The 20,819-nt window shown below is 47.4% G+C and overlaps 1 protein-coding gene across 6 annotated transcripts in view; it reads right to left on the bottom strand.

Moving 5' to 3' along the window:
* Ccm2 (CCM2 scaffold protein) overlaps positions 1–20,819 on the bottom strand; it is a 58,150-nt gene that overhangs the window by 7,526 nt on the left and 29,805 nt on the right. For 5 of the 6 annotated variants that reach the window (XM_048450092.3, XM_048450090.3, XM_048450091.3 and 2 more), the window contains 4 exons: positions 8,231–8,314; positions 7,602–7,785; positions 2,558–2,694; positions 1,037–1,172 (listed from right to left, as the gene is read on the bottom strand). In XM_048450092.3, the coding sequence (XP_048306049.1) occupies positions 1,037–1,172; positions 2,558–2,694; positions 7,602–7,785; positions 8,231–8,314 (541 nt within the window). The remainder of the gene's footprint in view (positions 1–1,036; positions 1,173–2,557; positions 2,695–7,601; positions 7,786–8,230; positions 8,315–20,819) is intronic. The other variant, XM_048450094.1, reaches the window with a different exon arrangement.

Raw genomic sequence — 20,819 nt, 5'->3', positions numbered from 1 at the left:
TCCTTCCTTCTGAAATAAAAATGTTCACCTTGGAGCTAGAGAGATGACTCAGAGCTTAAGAGCACTCTGGCTGTTCCTCTAGAGGTCCTGAGTTCAATTCCCAGCAACCACATAATGGTTCACAACCATCTGTAATGAGATCTGGTACCCTCTTCTGTAGTGCAGGCATACATGCAGACAGAACACTGTATACATAATAAATAAATAAATCTTAAAAGAAGCACCTGATTGACGTGAGCATACCAGGATGCGCCATGGGCACAAACTGACTAGCATGTGAAATGTTTCCGTCGGATGTTTCAACACTTGTCATGTGTTTAGATGCTTGGCCCCTAGTTAGCAGCACTGTTTGAGAAGGCTGCAGAACCTTTAAGAGGCAGAGCCTTGCTGAGCAAAGCAGATCACTAGGCGTTGATGTTTTAGCCTGGCCCCACTTCCTCTTCTTTCTCTCTGCTTCCCGACCATGGATGCAAGCAACCTCCAGACTTTTGCCCCTGCCACCACGCCCTCCACTCCGGTTACTACGTTTTCCCCACCATGAGGGAAAGACAATAAACCATTCTGCCCTCAAACTGTATCCTGTTTGGTATTTAGTTACAGCAATGAAAAAACTAACTCATATTCGAAGTGTGCTATTTTGAAACTGTCTGGTCTCAAACTTGCAGCAATCCTGTCTTCATCTCCTGGGGTCCTGGACTACAGGTATATGTCACCACCCAACTAGGAAGTATCTACGGACTAAGAAGAGGTCCACACAGCACCATAGCCAGCTTTCATGGATGATGCAGAAGTGCTGATCTTCCTGGGTGCCTTCCTGCCCCTCCTTAACTTCCTGGTCTCAGTCTCTCACAAAGCCAGAGCAACCTCAGGCTGTCTGGTTGTGGTCTTGCAAGGGACTACACACTGAGAGCAATCCAGGTATATCAAGAGGGAGGCTCCTCCGAACATGCTCAGCCTCCCCAGTTCCACAGCGTCCCCTACTGGGAGCTTGTACCTCCAGATGAAGCGCCAACGACCCCCCTTTCACTCAACATACCACTGTGCAGTGACTGGTGGTGGGTAGGTGTGGAGGCCCCATCAAATATTGCTCGGTCCAGAAAGTCGATGGTCGACTCCGTGTAAACAATCTGGAAGACCTGGCTGAGCAGGGAGCACAGCTCTTCCGCGGCGACCTACAGCGAGGAGTGAAGAGCGGCAGCTGTCCTCAGCGGCTAAAGGCTGCAGGCAGCCCCTTCCCACAGTCTCTAGGGTTCCCGTGGACCTGGTGCCTTTCGCAGCCCAGAGAGGTATCCAAACAATGTTTGAGAACAGACTGTGGCCTAGGTGGCCTCACAGGTGTCTAGAGACCACGCTAGACACTGTGTTGGCATCAGTTTTGCCTTCTCTTCCTGGCCATCACCATGTTCAAAATTCCTATTCCCAAGTAAGAGAGAAAAGACATCACTGGTCTCACTCCCGACCTTAGAGGCCTTTCCAGAAGCAGTGGAGTCACTTGGTAACAGTGTGCTGTTTAAAACAGGGCTTCTCTAGTGGGCTGATTTTTGTCCCGAACCCTAGATGTGACAGTATCTGGGGACATTTTTGATCATGACAAGGAAACACCAGGAATGTTGTTCAACACTCTACAGTGCATGAGCTAGCTGTCCATAACAAAGAAAGTATATTTTAAAAACTTTTTATTGTACACGCATTGGTATTTTGCCAGCATGTATGTCTGGGTGAGCTGCCAGATCCCCTGCAAGTGGAGTTACAGACAGTTGTAAGCTGCCATGTGGGTGTGGAAATTGAGCTCAGGCCCTCTGGAAGAGCAGGCAGTGCTCTCAACTGCTGAGCCATCTCTCCAGCCCACAAAGAAAGTATTAGATTGAAAGCGTCACTAGCACCAAGGCTAAATAAGGTGAACTAAAGGATATTTAGGAAGGCAGTCACCATTAGCCATTGAAAGTAAGAGACAGAAATGAAGTGGAAGGTGCCAAGTGTTCCTGTGGCTTCACGGCCTCCCTGTGTGCCTCTGTGGCTGCCGTGTGCTGAGGAAATGTTAACTCTGTTCACAGCCCAGGCAGGTGTGGGGTGCGGGTCACCGTGCCTGTAGCCATCACCATCCATCAGTGTCAGGGCAGAGAGAGCATCCTGGGGAGGAGACGGGGGAGCAAAAGCTCTGCTGGCCCCATCTCAGGGATGGTGTGGAGGAGTGACAAGGGACAGCACAGGAGCGCAGCTGGCGGAGGAGGGTGAGGCGGGGCTACTCACAAGAGGCCCTTGGGACCAGAGACTGCTATGGCTATAGTTGGGGACACTGACTAAGTCACAGATAGGGCTTGGTCATGGAGAAACAGTGGGAAAAGACAATGCCTGAAATAGCGCTGGACAGAGCTGGAGGAAGGGCTGGCTAGAGCCAGGGGTGTGGAGGGGTCATGCAGACTTGTGGGTGGGATCTGATCTTGGGAAGGGCTGGGCTAGAGGCAGGACCAGGCTGTGAGCTGGGTCATGGGCAAGGCTTGGACTAAAGACAGGAAGAGGCTGTGGATAGCTCTGGTCCACAACAAGGAGGTCTCACCTTGCTCTCTGTGGCCATGATGACCAGGCAACATGCCTCTACCGGCCCCACGGCGCTTTCTGACAAGGAACCTGCGCTGAGGCCTCTAGAACTTTCTGCACACAGACTCTGGCTGGGAGAGATGCCTGGGTCCTGGGCTAGAAGTAAACATATCCGGTTAGTGAGGTGCATGGGGGGCAGGCTTGAGGACGGCCGAAGCACCAGCAGGCCCCTCACTCCTGGGGCCTGAGAGCCGTCTCAGTGGGGCACCAACAGGCCCCTCACTCCAGGGGCCTGCTAGATGTCTCAGTGGGGCACCAGCAGGCCCCTCCCCCTCACTCCCAGGGCCTGAGAGACGTCTCAGTGGGAAGCACTCACCATGCAAGCCTGACAACCTGAGCTCCATGCTCAGAAACTCACACAACGGGGTAAGGAGAAACCAACCCCACTAATTTGTCCTATGACCTCCACATGCATGCCATGGCACACATATTCACCACAGTACATGTGCGCACCTCCACAACATCAATGTATGTGTGTGTCTACACATATATATACACACATTGTGTGTATCCATATATATATATAAAATAAAATATTTAATTAAATATAAGTCAACATATAAAATCCAGCACACCAGGTTTAAAAAAAAAAAAACCCTAGCCTCTGAGAGCTCTGGGCACCAAAGCACCATCTTCAGACTCCACTGTGTGCCAAACCATGCCAGCTGGTATCCGACTGCTTAGATCTACATAAAAGACAGGAACTCACACGACTCACGTCAACAGACAACAGACCACAAATAATCCAGACCTCCAGCGAGTTTCTGGCCTAAGATACTCTCTTCCTCCAGATGGATAACCTAAGGCAGGGGAGCTGAAAGCACACGAATGATCCAGTTGGGGTAGGGCCAGAGACCAAGGCCACACCCTCACACTGTACACATCAGAAAGTGCACTGGGTTCCAGCGTTGTCCAGGGAATGGGCCCAGCCTGAGAGCAGCACACAGGGAGACCAGCCTGGCAAGGGTGAGGATGGTAAGCTAAGCTTAGGGGTGGCCTTGCTGTCACTCTCCTCAGGGGTGCTCAGAAGGAGGCACCGCTAGGGAAACACAGGCAGAAACAGGCTTGAGCCAGACAGGTGAGAGTGCAGACAATGGCTAGGAACTACCAGTGAGATCTTGGGACAACATGTCCTTACATAGCCACAGACCACAGAGCTACTGAATGTAAGGACCCTGACAAGGCTATCCTGAGCAGTACACAGGCAAACCACACCCAGAGCTTGATTTATTTCTAACTAAATAGTAACAGCTCAGTCATTTTCACATTGTTCACATGCTCTCATAGCAACATATTAGATCCAGGAAACAAAACAAACATGCTATTTATATACTATAAAATATACTGTGTAATCATAGCACCCGGGAGACAAGAAGCAGAAGGACCACTGTGAGTTCAAGGCCTGCCTGGGCTAGACAGTGCACTTAAAATCTACCACTGGGCGGTGATGGTACACACCTTTAATCCCAGAACTTGCAAGAAAGAGGCAGGCAGATCTATGTAAATTCAAGGCCACCCTGGTCTACAGAGTGAGTTCCAGGACAGCTAGAGTTACACAGAGAAACCCTGTTTCAAAAAAACAAAACAATACAAAACAAAGAAACAAAGCCTAGCCATGGCAGGGCAGTGGTGGCGCGCGTCTTTAATCCTAGCACTCAGGAGGCAGAGGCAGGCGGATCTCTGTGAGTTCGAGGCCAGCCTGGACTATAAGAGCTAGTTCCAGGACAGGCTATAAAGCTACAGAGAAACCCTGTCTCAAAAAACAAACAAACAAAAAAAAAGCAAGCATAGCCAAGATAAAACACTGTCTCAAAAAATTAAATAAATTATTAACTGAATATAAAATTTAAAAATATAGAGAAGGCGAGTGAATGTAGCTCAGCTGGTATATACGTGTGTGAGTATATACAAGCCCCCCCCACAGAGACAGACTATGAAGGGGATGTATCTCAGCTGGGATGTGTGTGTGTGTACACAACCCCCTCACAGAGACAGACTATGAAGGGGATGTATCTCAGCTGGGATATGTGTGTGTGTACACAACCCCCCCCACACAGAGACAGACTATGAAGGGGATGTATCTCAGCTGGGATATGTGTGTGTGTACACAACCCCACACACAGAGACAGACTATATATATAGTGTTTGTGTATGTGTGTGTGTGTATGTATACACAATCTCACACACAGGACAGACTATGTGTGCATATATATACAAACCCACACACAGGAAAAACTATATGTGTGCCTAGATACACAATCCCCCACACAGGACAGACTATGATAGTATTATCAAAACTAATCTGACTTGTTTTTATTTCCGTGACACTATAAACTGGCTTCCTGGCCCTCTGTGGGCAGCTGTGAAGTGTGGGTACCAAGCAGGTGCTATCTGTGAGGATGCCACTTCTACCGTCTGGGCAGCAGGCCGAGACACAGCCACACAGGCTGTTCTGTGCCACCAGCTTCAGCTCTGCCACCTGTCCCTCCTGCATCATTCAAACACTGGCAGACACACGGGCTCTGCTTCATCCACTTTCCACACTAGGCCGCCCCAAACAGCAGCAGCCTCCGGACCGAGGCACATGGAGGTGACACATGCAAGGAGGAGCCGAGGGAACGCCACCAATTCATCTGCCTGGCTGTGTGGGGAAACCACAAGTGTGCTCAAGAGCCTGGATCAGAGGGGCCACACACACACTCCTGCCAAAATGAGACCAGTCGCTGGGACAGTCTCTGCTGGTGAGAGGAACAGATCTCAGTACCTCTTCTCGAGCTTTCAGAGTTCCTTATGTAGAGGGAATTCTCTATTTTCTCTTCCTTAACAATTTATTCTAACAATTCAAGCAGAGAAACATTCCTGTAGCACGAGAAACACAGGGACCACTTCTCTACACCAGCCTAAATCAACACAGGAACCTGGTCAGGAACCAGCCTCCTCCCTCCTTGTCTCTGAGGGCTAAGAGCCAGAGGATCACTTTGGTGATGCTAGACAGAGTGTCTGGGGCCTCAGGCCAGAAGGAACTAGTTCAAGACCATCACCCACATGTAACATGAGATTCATGGATAATTAACATGAGATAATTAACAATTAACATGAGATAATTAAATGATATTATATTCATGTCAGATGCTTTTTAGTTTGAGTCACGCTAAATTGACATTTTTAAGATTAAAATGGTTAGTGACAATTTCACACTGTCCAACCCAATTCAATGTCTAGCATGAAATAGACAAGGCTCCCTCAATTCTAAGAAGGAATCTTATGATTTGGATGCTGTGTGGTAAAGATTTGGCCCCAGGATGGCGCTACTGGGAAGTGGGGAAGTTTTCAGGAGGTCCTATGATCGATCACAGGGCATGCCCTAAAAGGAAACCATGGGGCCCAAGCCTCTTCTTCCTCTTTTGGGGCTTTCTGGCCATGAGCCAAGCAGCTTGTTTCTGCCACGTAATCCCTACCGTTGTCATCTGGCAGGTGCGGCATAAGCCTAGAAGCAATGGGTATACTTGATCACAGACTGGAACCTCAGAGGCCATGAGCCAAAGAAACCTTTCCTTTGTAGCTGGGAATGGTGGCTCACTGTATAATCTTATTACTCAGAAACCCAGTATGACTGCCATTGAGTTTGTGGCTACCCCAGACCTCAGAGTGAATTTCAGGTCAGAGGAGACAATTATGAGATCTTAACAAAAATAAACCTTTGTGCTTTGGGAGCTAAATATCTCAAGGGGACCGTGTTCAGAAGTCCTTGGTAACAGCACTAGTGTCTGTGCGACTACAAGTGTGGTCACATGTGTGTGTGGGTATGACTGGGTTGGGCAGACAAGGGCATTTGAGTGTATGACTGTGTGATACCAGCTGTATGCGTGTAGTATGTGTGGTATGGGACGTGTGAGCTGTATGAAGGAAAATATGCTGTGTAAGTGTGTTGGGCAAGGAATAAGTTATTCTACACAGACAGGGCAGACCAGCTAGAACCTCTTCACAGCCCTCTCAGCTGCCTGGAGTTGGCCACCGCACTAGGATTAGCCTCATATGACAGACACACTCCTCCTACACCACGCAACAGGCTGGACCAGTTCTCACCCCTGTGCATTGTTACCAGCACTCAGGAGCATCCCAACTATTCACAGTGCCCTAGCAAGCCTAGGCCCGTGTGCCTGCGGCAACACAGGTAAGGCAGTTTCTCCCCTCATTTATCACTGGTTTCAGTGTTAGAATGGAGGCCCAGAAGCTGGGAGGTACACTAGCGTCTAGGAAGGCGGGCGCTGTGTGCATCGGCAGAGGAGCACAGCGAATGGAAAAGAATACCCTGCTGTCTCTGAACACGAGGGCAGCACCACAGCCTGGGGAGAACTGACTTTGCTGTCCCAGCTTTGGGAGCACTGAGGCACAAAATGTGGGCTGGAGGCTGGATGTGGTAGTGTACACCTTTAATTCCAGTATTCAGAAGGCAGAGGCAGGCAGATCTCTTGTGAGTTCTAAGACAGCCAGGGCTATGTAAAGAGACCCTGTCTCAAAATCAGAACAAAGTAAATTTGGGTGGGCTCAAGTCCCTGCTATAGCTTTCGGCCACCACCCTCTCTCTGGGGCTCCACTGTCCCTGAGCAGTGGAGACAACATCAATTATGAGAGCAGGGACTGAGGACTCAACAGGAGAAAGGCTTTTTCTGAGACAAGGTCTCACTATGTAGTCCTGGCTGCCCTGGAACTCATTTTATAGACCAGGCTGCCCTCAAACTCAGAGTTTCATCTGCCTTTGACCACACCTGGCCCCAAGAAAGGCTTTATTTGAATGCTGACCCCCAAATATTGTATTCTTCAAGTCTCCAAAGTCCCTGAAAACGACAGGGACCCTGGACCCACAGCAGCTCACGGCAGGAAAGCCAATCTACAGCCACAACAGGTGGCAGCCCTCAGCCTGGCGCTGCAGAAGCTGTGCCAAGAAAGCCAGGCTCCTCCTCAGGTTTCAGGACCTACATCCACCACCCCCAAATCCATACCCGTCTTCAGGACCACCAGGTGTGCAGCATCATCTCGGACATAGGAGACAGCAGCGATGTCGTGGATGGGCACCCTGAGGATAATGTCTTCCCCGTCCCTCCAGGCCAGCTTGACGTTGTAGGCAGACAGACTGAGCACAGCATCGTGCTCCTGGGTCAGGTGTCCAGGAAGCTGGTGGGCCCGCTGCAAAGAACCACAGGCATCAGAAACGCTGGGCCACTGTATCAGGCTCTCCTCTCCTGAGGGAGCGCTGCGCTGGCTGATGTCTACACATGACTGGTTCTAGTGAAAGAGAGGTGAAGTAAATGCTGCTCCCCTTGGTACAGTGAAACTCACTCCAAGGATGTCAACATGTTCCAATCACGTGGGAGATTCTTCTGGAACTGCCTTTTACATTCAGACTTACAGTATGCATTAATCTAGAATAGCTTCAAACTCTGAGTTTGGGAGGCAGCCCAAAACCAAGTCTAGAGATTAAAGGCTTGAACTAAGAAACAGTCTCTGTTGTCGAGTCAAGAACACCCAGGAACTGATAGAGCTGGGTCACCCCTCAGGCTGAGGTCAAGACTGAAGGGACCAGGGGCTGATGCTGGCTAAAGAGCAGAGCACACGCGGGAGGGGCCGTTACCTTTGCCTTGTCTATGAAATGCAGTATCTCAGTCCTGCTGGAGGGGTTCAGGTAGCCGGGTATGGACGTTAACTGACCTAGATACTGCAAGAGGGAGAAAGAGTGCTGTGAGAAACAGAGCCAGACAACTGCTGCTATCAGAGCACAGACCAGCGCCTGTCCCCAGGCTACAGGCCCACACATCATCCATGCTCGTGGAAAGCTGTTTTTGTTTCTCTGGTTTTTGAGATAGGGTTTCTCTGTGTAACCCTTGCTGTCCTAGAACTAGATAATTTATTTTTTGTATGTGGATTGGTGTTTTGCCTGCATGTATGTCTGTGTAAAGGTATTGGATCCCCGGGAGCCAGAGTACAGACAGCTGTGAGCTGCCACCTAGGTACTGGGAATTGAACCTGGGTCCTCTGGGAGAGCAGCCAGTGCTCTTAACCACTGAGCCATATCTCCAGAGAGTCCTGAGTCCTATATTCTTACTGAAATCTCAGCAGTTGTAGAAATCGTCCCACATTTCCCACTGCTTTGTGTTCACAATTGTCATCAAAAATCTTTCATAGCTACTTCAAGACTAGTTCTGATAGAACAGAGATGGCAGGTGCTTTCTGGTCACTGTTGGGGCACTATGCATAGTCCCACTAAAAATTTAAAAGAGAGAGAGAAAGAGAGAGAGAGAGAGAGAGAGAGAGAGAGAGAGAGAGAGAGAGAGAGAGAGAAAGGTCAGCCCAGTTGACGAACGCGCACAAAGAGAAAGGTGAAGCCGTGGCTTGAATGCACCCCCAAGACTTAACTCCTAAACAACAGTGTTGAAAGGTGGAGCCGTGGGAGGTAATTAGTTCACAAAGCCTCGGCCCTTAGAAATGAACGAACAACACTGTAGCAGAAACGGGACCTTGTTTTACATGTATGGATGCTTTGCCTGCATGTGTGTCTGTACACCACTTGTATGTCTGGTGCCCATGAAGTCAGAAGAAGGGCATCGGATCCCCTGAAACCAGAATTAAAACAGTTGTGAGCCACCCTGTGGGTGCTGGGAATGGAACTAAGATCCTCTGAGAGAGCAGTCACTGCTCTTAGCCAGAGCCACGTCTCCAGCCCCTGCAGGTTCTCCTCCCTCCCTTCCATCCATACACTACATGCAAGCCTAGTACCCACAGAGACCAAAAGAGAACACTGAATTCCTTGGGACTGGAGTGATAGACGACTGTGAACCAATCAAACCCAGGTCATCTGGAAAAGCAACAAGTGTTCTTAACTACCGAGCCATCTCCTCCACCCCGCTTTCACTCTTTCTTGATAGGATCTCACTATGTTGTGGTTGGCTGGCCTGGAACTCACTACACAATCCAGGCAGGCCTAAACTCCTCTGCCTTTTTGTTTCGTTTTTTGTTTTGTGAAGGGTCTCATATGATCCTGTAGGCCTCAAATTCCCCTATGTTGCCAAGTATGACCTTAAACTTCTGATTCTTTTGTCTTTACCTCTTGAGTGCTGGCATCATAGGCCACCACCCCTGGTTTTTGCAGTGCTGGGGACTGAACACCGGGCTTTGCAAATGCTAGGCCAAGAGCTCTACCTACTGAGCCACATCCTCAGCTCCTGGGCAACCCTCCTGCTTCAGCTTCCAGTGTTGCGATTACAGGCACGGGCCAGCACATATGGACGAAAGTAGAATCGTAGAACAAGTCCCATTCCTCTTGCTCTGTCATCCTCTTGATGGCAGGTCTGTCTGGAGCTGTAACCTTCAGTCTGGGCTTTTTTTTCTCATATAAAACATACATATGTGTTTTAAAAATTATATTTATGAGTGTTTTGCCCACAGGTGTGTATGTGTACCTGTACTTGCCTGTACGAAGGCCATAAGAAAGCACTGAATCCCCTAGAGCTAGAGATGGAGACTGTGTGAGCCACCATGTGGGTGCCGGGAAGTGAACCCAGGTCCCATAGCCATATCTTTTACATTTTTATTCTATAATTACTGTTTGTGTGTACGGTGTGTGTGCATAGGTGTATGTAGGATGTCTGCACACACACCATGGTACATGTGTGCTGATCATAACTTTTGGGAGATAGTTCTCTCTCCTTCCACTGCTGGTTCTGGGGATCAAACTCAGACCATCAGTCTGGCAAAGCAAGGGCTTCTATCCCAGAGTTACCTCACTGGGGAGCTATCTCACTGGGGGGACGCCTCACCGGGGAGTCACCTCAGTGGGGAGCCGCCTCAGTGGGGAGCCGCCTCACTGGGGGGCCACCTCACTGGGGAGCCACCTCACTGGGGAGCTGCCTCACTGGGGAGTCGCCTCACTGGCTTCATAAGCACCCAAGGGGCAGAATTGACTCCCAGAGCTCAGAGTCCACATCTGAACTAACTGGAGCTTATCTAGGTGACTCCTGCAGGGTAAGTTCTAATCTCTGGAACTCCTTATTCAAGTGCCCAGAAGTTTAAGGATTCATTCCATTATGGCATAGAAGGGGCATGGCAGCAGAGCACAGAGGCGCCTGGTCACCCAGCAGCAGTCCCAATTACGGCAAATTTCCACAACTCCAGGTAACCCTCCATGTCCAGTTCTTACGAACTGACAGCCTACCAATACATTCCTCCATAGAAGAGAATCCCTGGACTACACATTTCTCATTTACTAATTCATATATTTAAGATTCTTTATTTAAAGGGGAGTAAAACTGAACTTCCAGTTTCTGGTCCAGCATGTAAAGAGCCTGGGAATGTCACTCTCTTCATCACAACAAGAAAACTGCCAGGGGCTAGGCACTGGTGATGTACGCCGTTAGTCCCAGCACTTGGGAGGCAGAGGTCGGCGGATCTCTGTGAGTTCGAGGCCAACCTGGTCTACAGAGCAGGTTCCAGGACAGTTTCAGAGCGAGTTCAGGGCTACACAGAAAAACCTTGTCTTGAAAAACCCAAAAACCAAAATAAAAAGAAATGAGAAAAATCTGAAAGTATGAACAGAGCATTCTGTCATTCCTAATACAGGCTTTTTCCTCAACGGAAACATTTTCCCAGGCCTACCCCACCTACCTACAGGAGAGCAAATGTGTAACTCCTACTCCCTCTAGCCTCTGGTTCATCCTACTGACAACAGAAGAAAACAAAATCAAAAAGCACACTGGGTTCACAGCCCAGGGGCCTAATCACAGGACCATCAACACAGTTCTCATCCATCAGCAAAAGCTCCTTCCAACAAGCAAGAACTACACCAAAGGAAATTTTAGCTGCTGGTGCATGCACTTACAACAGTCAGGATAGCTTACCTACCTAGCAGACTACCATAAACCCTCACACTTAATCCCTCTGCCCCATACCTAAATTCCTTATACCTAGAGCATCATGCCTAGAGTTCAATGACTGACAAGGCAGGACCACAGCTGGGAGTGACCACAAATGGTAGCACTTCAGACGAGGCAGTAATTGTCGGACTGGGAATTTCAAATTGTTATTAGCATGTTAAAAGATGAAATGGAAAATGGTACAATACAGGAGGAGGCAGGCAATGGAAGCAGGAAGATGGACAGTCTAAGAAGGTCAAGAAAGGAATCAATGAGCGTGGACTTGAGAATATATCAAGAGAATTTCAAAATTGAAAACAAAGGGAGCCAGAGAAATAGGAACACACCTGTAACTCAGAACTCTGGAGGTAGAAGCAGGAGAATCCGGAATTTGAGGGCACCCTCAGCTACATGGTGACTCTGAAGCCAGACTATTTGAGAGAGCGGGAAGGGAGAATGAGAGAAGAAAGGACTGCAGGACAACTACAGGTGTACTGTGAGAGAGAGAACGCTGGGAGGGGTCGGGGTAAAGAGACGGCCCAGTGGCTGGAGCACCGGCTCAGTTTCCAGCACCCACCTCAGGGGACCTGCATGTACGCGTGCTCGCACAGACACACATGTGCGCACATATATTAAAGGCAAAGTTTTCAGAGAAAAGCAAAAGAAATATTTAAAGTACTGATGCCTAAAACTTTCTCCATTAAATGTGAACACACCAACTGAGAGCCAGAAAGATCGTAGGACAGAAAGCAAAAAGTCTACGCATAAACATATACTCAGTCTCCAGAAAGAGAAAAACAAAGGTTAGATTGTGAAGAAAGCCACAAAGAAAAAACACTCTATTAAAAAAAGGCCGAAGTTAAAAATGACACTGAGCTTCTTTTCAGAATACAAGACAAGACAAGAGTGCAAAATTTAAAGATTCCGGAGGAAAAGCTGCCAGTGTGTAACTGGGAATCCAGAACAATTACTCTTTGGCAGAGGAAGAACTAAAAATGGAGTGGCGGCCAGGGGTAATCACAGCACCCAGAGGCTGCAGCAGGAGGAGCAGCGTGGGGCAGACCAGGCCCAGCTATGGTTCCAGGCCAGTCTGTCTTAAAAACAAAAGCAGGCCAGGTCTGGTGGCACAAACCATTAATCCCAGTATTTTAGAGGCAAGGCGAAGGCAGGCAGCTCTGTAGGCCACCCAAGGCTACTTAGTGAGACCCCTCTCTCTATATATATACTAAAAAAAAAAAAATGAAGGTCTCGTACTTGGGAAGAAATGTTAGGTGGCTGGAGAAATGTCTCAGCAGTTAAGTACACTGACTCTTCTAGAGGTCCTGGGTTCTAATCCCAGCACCCACATGCAGCTCACAGCTGTCTGTAACTCTAAGATCTGTATCTCTAATATACTCACACAAATATACCTGCAGTCAAAACACCAATGCACAATAAAAGCAAATGAAAAAAAAAAAGAACTTCAGAGGGGCTCAGCAGTTTAGAGCACTGACTACTCTTACAGAGGACCCAAGTTCAGCTCCCAACGCCGACATGGTAATTCATTATCATCTGCAACTCCATTTCTAGGGAATCCAATGCCTCTTCTGGCTTCTCCAGGCACTACACACACACATATATATTCAGTCACATGTACACATAAAATAAGCAATTCTCCTTCAGAGAAAAGGAAAATTACTTGATGAGAATCTGTGATCTACATAGACAAAAAATAGGTAAAGAAAGGTAAAATCAAATCTTCTACTTTCTTATTTTAATTGCCCCAGCAGCAGCTGACTGGAAATAACAGCAACCGTGCGCTAGACGAGGGGAGCTTACGGGTAAGGGGAGCAAGCAGCACAAAACTGTTACTGGGATGGGGCGGACTGAGTACAGGACTAGCACCCTCACTGAAAACTGAACACTGAATATCAATACAAAGCTCGAAAGTTCCAAACTGTGAAGTGGCTGAGATTTTCAGGGATGCTCAATCCATAAAACATGCAAAGATTCCAATGCCAGAAAAACTTCAAAATCTGAACCGTTTTTGGTGGTTTCCTGATGAGTGTGACTCAAGCTGTTTTCAGTAATAAAACGGCCATAGTGACACATGAGACAGGACAGCACTGTCTGAGAGTGGAATGAGGTTAGTTGTAAATGCTTTCTGCAAATTCTAAGGTGCTGTGGAACAATTCTCTTGTACACTGTAAAGATTTGTCACTCAAATTGGTTTAATAAAACGCTGATTGGCCAGTACCCAGGCAGGAAGTATAGGTGGACTGACCAAACTAAGGATGATGGAAAGAAGAAGGTCATAGTTAGGAGACACTGGCCAGATGGCAGAGAGAGCAAGATGGGCATGCTGTACTGAGAAAAGGTACCGTCACGTAGTAGAGTGTAAATAAGGAATATGGGCGAACTTAAAATGTAAGAGCTAGTTAATAATAAGCCTGAGCTATTGGTCAAGTATTTATAAGTAATATTAAACCTCTGAGTCAATTATTTGGGAAGTGGCTGCTAGGTATTTGGGAACTGACAGGAGGATGGCAAGCTGGAAAGAAATGTTTATACCAAGGCATTAAATTAAAGTAATACATTTGAATTAAATTAACATATAAACATATAGATGAGATGGTCAGAGAAGAAAAACACTGTACAAAATGCTCAAATAAAACCAGAGAAAGCGGAAAAAAGGGGAGGGACAAAAAACAAGGGAGGAAAAAAGGTTAAATACAGTAAAGTATTAATCTAGTTATATCACTATTTACTTTTGGACATTAGGGATATAGTATATGTGAGGCCCTAGGTTTAATGCCCAGTAAACACACACACACACACACACACACACACACACACACATGCACACACACTGGGGGTGGGGAGATGGCTTAGCAAGTAAAAGCACTTAATTTGAAAGCACAAGGACCTGGGTTCAAATCCCCAGAGCCAACATAAAAAGCTGGGTATGCCCCACAGGTGCCTGTAACCCCTGTGCTGTGGGTGATAGAGACAGAAAAATTGTCAGACTTGTTGACTGCCAGTCTAGTTCAGTGACAGACCTTGTTTCAAGGGAATATAGTAGAAAGTGACAAAGCAAGACACCTGATGCTCTTTTCTCTGGCCTTTGTGAGACCATAAGTATTTCACACACACCCTACATCCACACCACACACACACACACACACACATCACACAGACACACCACATCCACACATTACATCCACATACCACACACACACACACACACATACACACACACACACACACACACACACACACACCACAGCATATATATTAGAAAAAAAATGACAAATATTGCCAGGCTGGATTTTGTTTATTGTCATTGTTGTCGTTGTCTGTTTGTTCTGAGACAGGGTCTCTCTGTTCCCTGGCTGACCTGAACAGGCTGGCCTCTAGCACAGGGATCGTTCCTGTCTCTGCCTCCCCAGTGCTGAGATGAAGGCGAGCACCAGCATGCCTGGCTCCAACTGGATTTTAAAGTAAAGTAAGCTGCAGTTCTGCTCTCCACATGTGAACCGCTTTGATTATGAAGATGCACACAGAGAGAGAAAACAGAAAAAGTCATCCTGGGCTAGTGCTCAATGGAAGAAAACCAATTCAGGAATAAGAAAAGTAGAACTGGAGGGTGGAGCTCAGTGGTGGAGCTCACTTGGTGCTTGTGAGGCCGTGGGAGGGAAATTAGAGATAAAAGAGGCAGACAAGCTGATAAATGAGTCTATTCTTTTTGCTTTGTTTCAGAGACAAGTTCTCACTAAGTAGCCCTGAAGTCACAGAGATCCGCCTGTTTCTGACTTCCGAGTGCTGGAATTAAAGGTGTGTACCACCACGCCGAATCAGGAGCCAACTCTGCAATAAGACATAGTAATCACGCTATGCTTCTTTTGTTTGTTTTCTTGTTTTTTTTTTTTTTTTGACAAGGTTTCTCTGTATAACAGCCCTGGCTGTCCTGGAACTAGCTCTTGTAGACCAGGCTGGTCTTGAACTCACAGAGATTCACCTGTCTCTGCCTCCTGAGTGCTGGGATTAAAGGCATGTGTCACCACTGCCTGACTCCTGTGCCATGTTTCTAACCATGGTGTGCCAAAATATGTGAAAGTCAAAACCAATGGAACTACAAGGGAAAGCAGACAACTCTAATACGGCTGAGACTTCAACAACCTCAATCAAAAGTGGACAGATGCAGCAGGCAAAAGATCAGAAGGGAGCTGGAGAAACGCTCAGTAGCTTAGAGCTTACTGTGCAGGGTTAAGGATCTGAGTTCTATCCCCAGCACCCCTGAGGAAGAATACTCTAGTACTCCAGCTGAGGAGGCAGACACAGGAGGATCACTGAGGCTTGCTGGCCAGTCAGGCGAGCCAGATTAGCTTCAGGTCCAGTGAGAGATGATGTTTCAGAAAAGTAACATGGACAGCAATGAAGGAAGACATCTGATGTTGACCTCTGGCCTTTCCACAGATACACACACATTCACATGTCCTGACCCTTGGCCCCCCAGCAATCAGAAGGACAGAGCTGGACTCAGCACCATCACTCAACGGACTGCGACATTCATCCAGTGACCACATTCTGTGTCATAAATACACCTTACCTTTAAAAGAGGCCCACATACAATGTCTGCTTATAGAAACAATCTACCAAAGGAGGAGCTCACAGGAAAACAGACAATCTGAACATCCCAATGATCTAATAAAGAAGCAGACTCAGTAACAACCGAGAGCCAAATTCAGAAAGGTTCATAGTAAATTCTACTGAATGTTGGAGAAAGGAATGGGGGTCGAAGGGTGTTTCAGGCAGGGCACGGTGGAGTGTACCAGTAATTCCAGCACTCAAGAGGTGTGAAAGCGCGGTCAGTAGTTCAAGGGCTTTCTGGACTACGGGGCTGGGAAGATGGTTCAGTAGGCAAAAACATTTATCATGCAAACATGACTCTGAGTTAAAATCTCCAGAAGCTACATCTAGCAGGGAGTAATAACTTCAGAGATTCTATGGCAAGATGGGAGGTGAGAACGGAATTTCTGCAAGCTCACAGGAGTACAAAGAGGCAATAATGAGAGACCAACGTCTGAGGTCGCCGTCTGGCTTCCATACACATGCACACACCCACATGAACACATACATATACATGAGCACACACTCAAGATTAATTCTGCTAATAGTGTATCTAGCTGGGCATGGCGGCACATGCCTTTAATCCCACTTGGGAGGCAGAAGCAGGAAGATTTCCCTGAGTTCCAAGTCAACCAAGATTACAGTGAGTCCTTACCTCAAAACGAAACAAAAAATAATACCATATCTACATTTATTTTTTAGGGTTGTAAGTGGGGGGGGCATATGATGCCAAGGCACAAGTAGATATCAGAGGACAATTTGGAGGAATTTGTCCTCTCAGTCAGCTAGCTTCGAGAATTCAACTCAAGTCACCAGGATTAATGGTAAGTGTCTTCCCCACTGAGTATCTGACCTGTCCTGGGCTGGGCTGTAAAGGGGCCTCAAAGGCCCTCTATGCCTGTTCTCTACGCTCTGTGTGCTTGTGTGTGTACAGAGAGGGAGGGAAAATTGCTACATTTATCAGTGATAAAATGCTGAGAATAAGATGCGGCTGTTGAGCACTCATGGCTAAAACAAACATTTACAACACTCCTTCTAAGGTTCAGGGAACATTGCTGATGAGGGAAAAGAATGTGAGAGCCAGAAGATGGTGAAGTGCCATCTCTGATCTCTGATCACTGTGAGTACGAACTTACAGCACCTTCAATGATTTGCGCTGGGCCTGCACAAGATGGGCTCTGTCAACTGTCAGTCATGGGTGGAGCAGCGCTCCTTACCCCTGAACTGTGGGCTACCGACAGATTCTGGGACCAGAACAGTCATTGTCTTTAGCTGTGTACCCACTGCTGCGCCCACCGGTTTTCAACAGATAACTCGAACCCATGGTCAGGCAGGTGGGTCACAAACAAAATGAACAAACAAGAATGGGGAAAGAGAGGTTTAATAGGAAGTGGTGGCGCATGCCTTTAATCCCAGCATTCAGGAGGCAGCGGCAGGTGGATCTCTGTGAGTTCGAGGCCAGCCTGTTCTACAGAGTGAGTTCCAAGAAGCCAGGACTATACAGAGAAACCCTGTCTCAAAACAAACAAACAAACAAAAGATGTTTGATGAAGACAGGGCTGCAGACAAGGTAGTCAGAGGAGGACAGAAGAAGATGGGAGTGGTCAGCATACATTACGCACATGTATGTAAATGCCAAAGGGAAAGTTTAATTAACAAAAATATCCTGGAATAAAGCAGCAAAAATACCTTTGGTTTGTTTGTTTAATCGAGACAGGTTTTCTCTGTGTAGTCCTGGCTTCCTGGAACTCACTCTGTAGACCATGCTGGCCTCGAATTCACAGAGATCTGCCTGCCTCTGCCTCCCAAATGATGGAATTAAAGGCCTGCGCCACCACCGCCCAGCTGGTAATTCTCACAGATGACCACAGAGCAAAGTATTTACAATGTGGGCATGCTGGGAAGGACCCACAAACCCCACCAGGAAATGCACCAGTCCCTCAGGAGGCCTGAAGGTACTCTCACTACCATGGCACTGGGACATTTGGGAAGAGCATGGGTGTCCCGAGGCTCTCTGGGAGGGTCAGCCTCTGCATGGGAAACTAACTGTGGGGTGTGATCACACAGAACTGGGCCCCCAGGACAGAGAGGCTGCAGGCCAAGAACTGCACAAGCCAGGCAGGAGCAACTCACCACTACTGCCCAGCTCTTAAGGGATTTTGTTGACCTGGGCACATGTAACTGAGAAAATGATAATCTTCCATCTTTAAATGGAATAAAAGTTATAGGTGATGATGACACTTAAGAGACAGACACTTGTCAGGTGGTGGTAGCACATGCCTTTAATCCCAGCACTCAGGAGGCAGAGACAGGTGGATCTCTGTGAGTTCGAGGCCAGCTTGGTCTACAAGAGCTAGTTCCAGGACAGGCACTAAAAACTAAAGAGAAACCATGTCTTGAAAAATCCAAAAAAAAAAAAAAAAAAAAAAGAAGAAGAGAGAGACAGACAGACAGACACTACCAACAAGACTGTATGTGGTGTGAACATATAGAAGTTGGGGAGTCACTGCGAGAATGGGTCTATCTTCTAGGGTGCCCTGGATAAAGAAGAGCTGGTGACCGGCTACCCACCACTTACTGAGCACAGGACACAATCCTCACACTGGCCCTCTGACTCGTGAGTTACCCATGTGGAACCCCTAAAACCGATCTCAGCCCGAAACTGCAGAGCAGAGTGGTGACGCAAAGCCAGTCCCGCTGCCTGTGGGACACGCAGAAATGAAAGCCGTGTCGCAGGCCTGGAGTCCACGCAGACACCCATGCCCCACGAGCGAGCAGCACACCAACACAAGCCAGAGGTCAGCGTGGGATGGAAAACGCCTCATTTGGCGACAGTTTTGTGGGTGTTATGCAAGAACGTCTGTGAAGATGGTAAACATGGCTGCTGTATGGACCTAGCACTCACTAAGGTCACTCACTTTATCAGTGTTCACTCAAAACCTAAATAGTTCCTTAAAGAATCACATTGGTGCCAGGTGGCGGTGGCGCACGCCTTTAATCCCAGCACTTGGGAAGCAGAGGTAGGTGGATCTCTGTGAGTTCGAGGCCAGCCTGGTCTACAATGTGATAGCTTCCAAATCTACAGAGAAATACTGTCTCAAAACAAAATTTAAAAAGCCACTGGAGGTATTTCCTTGCCACTGGCATATTTGTTAGAGTAACAAATGTGCATAACTAAAAAGCCCAGTTGTGTATAGACTAATATGAAGACCACCAGGACAATCCTATAAGCCACACTAACCTTGCTAGAGCTTACCTTCTGGCACATGGCCATTTTTAAAAATGAGTTCACACTGCTGGTTTTCACTTATCATTTTAAAACATCTTCCAGTTTTCAATTACATCATGAGCCCCCCCAACAAACCCTTTTGAAACAGGATCTCACTATGTAGCCCTGGCTGACCCAAAACTCACTATGTAGACCATTGATGGTCTCCTCGAACTCATATCTGCTTACCTCTGCCTTCCAAGAGCTGGGGTTAGAGGTCTGAGTCACTATGCCCAGTCCCTACTTCCCCTTTTAATCTACCCATTTCTCAGAGTTCTGCCATCTACACATCTTCTTCTTTTTTCTTTTTCGAGCAGGCTTTTTCTGTGTAGCTTTTGGAGCCTGTCCTGGCACTCACTCTGTAGACCAGACTGGCCTAGAATTCAGAGATCCACCTGCCTCTGCCTCCCAAGCGCTGGGATTAAAGGTGTGCGCCACCACTGCCCGGTTCATCTACACATCTTGCTACACTGCTCAGAAATTAGTCTTGCTTATGCACTGCCTGGTTCTTTGTTTTTGTTTTCTTTTTACTTGCCTGTGTTATTTACTACCTTATTTATTTAATAATTTAGTTGGCTTTTGTTTTTTTGAGACAGGGTTTCCCTGGCTGTCCTGGAACTCACTATGTAGACCACGCTGGTCTCTAGCTCAGGGATCTATCTATGTCTGCCTTCCAAGTGCTGGGATTAAAGGTGTGTACCACAGTGACCAGCTGGTTTTTGCTACTTTAAATTAAATTAATATTATCACCAACAGTCCATTTCTTTTTTTTAAATATTTATTCATTTATTTATTTTGTATACAATATTCTGTCTGTGTATACATCTGCATGCCAAAAGAGGGCACCAGACCTCATTACAGATGGTTGTGAGCCACCATGTGGTTGCCGGAAATTGAACTCAGGACCTTTGGAAGAGCACGCAATGCTCTTAACCACTGAGCCATCTCTCCAGGCCCCAACAGTCCATTTCTTGCCCCTCTGCCCAGGAGAGCCTTGAACTCTTGGGCTCAAGTGATCCTCCTCTCATTCTCTTAAGCATCTGGAATCACATCACCTTACCCAGCTATACATAAACTTTTATTTCTTTTTGTTTTGGAGACAAGGTCGCTATGTACCCTGAGGTAGCCTGGAACTTCCTACATAGATTAGGCTGGCTTTGATTCATGGAGATCCACGTGCTTCCGACACTGACTTACACACAAGCGCACAGGCACACATACACGTGCCTGTAAAAACTACTCTGAATATGCAGATACCATTTTCATACAAATAAAATCATGCAGCTCAGTGGGATAATAGGCTTAGAAACGCAAGTGTTGAGTAGCTAATAACTGATACATGATGGTTAGACTGCCAGGCCTCCTTTCATCCCTAAGTACCACTTCCCGTATGCCCTTCCCTACAGGGTCTTTGCATCTATCATGGTCCAGCTGGATTG

The sequence above is a fragment of the Myodes glareolus genome, chromosome 8 (assembly GCF_982192425.1).
Source record: "Myodes glareolus chromosome 8, mMyoGla1.1, whole genome shotgun sequence".
In the NCBI taxonomy this organism is placed as follows: Eukaryota; Metazoa; Chordata; class Mammalia; order Rodentia; family Cricetidae; genus Myodes; species Myodes glareolus.
Note: the sequence above shows the minus strand (reverse complement) of the source record. Positions and strands in the feature narration are given on the sequence as shown.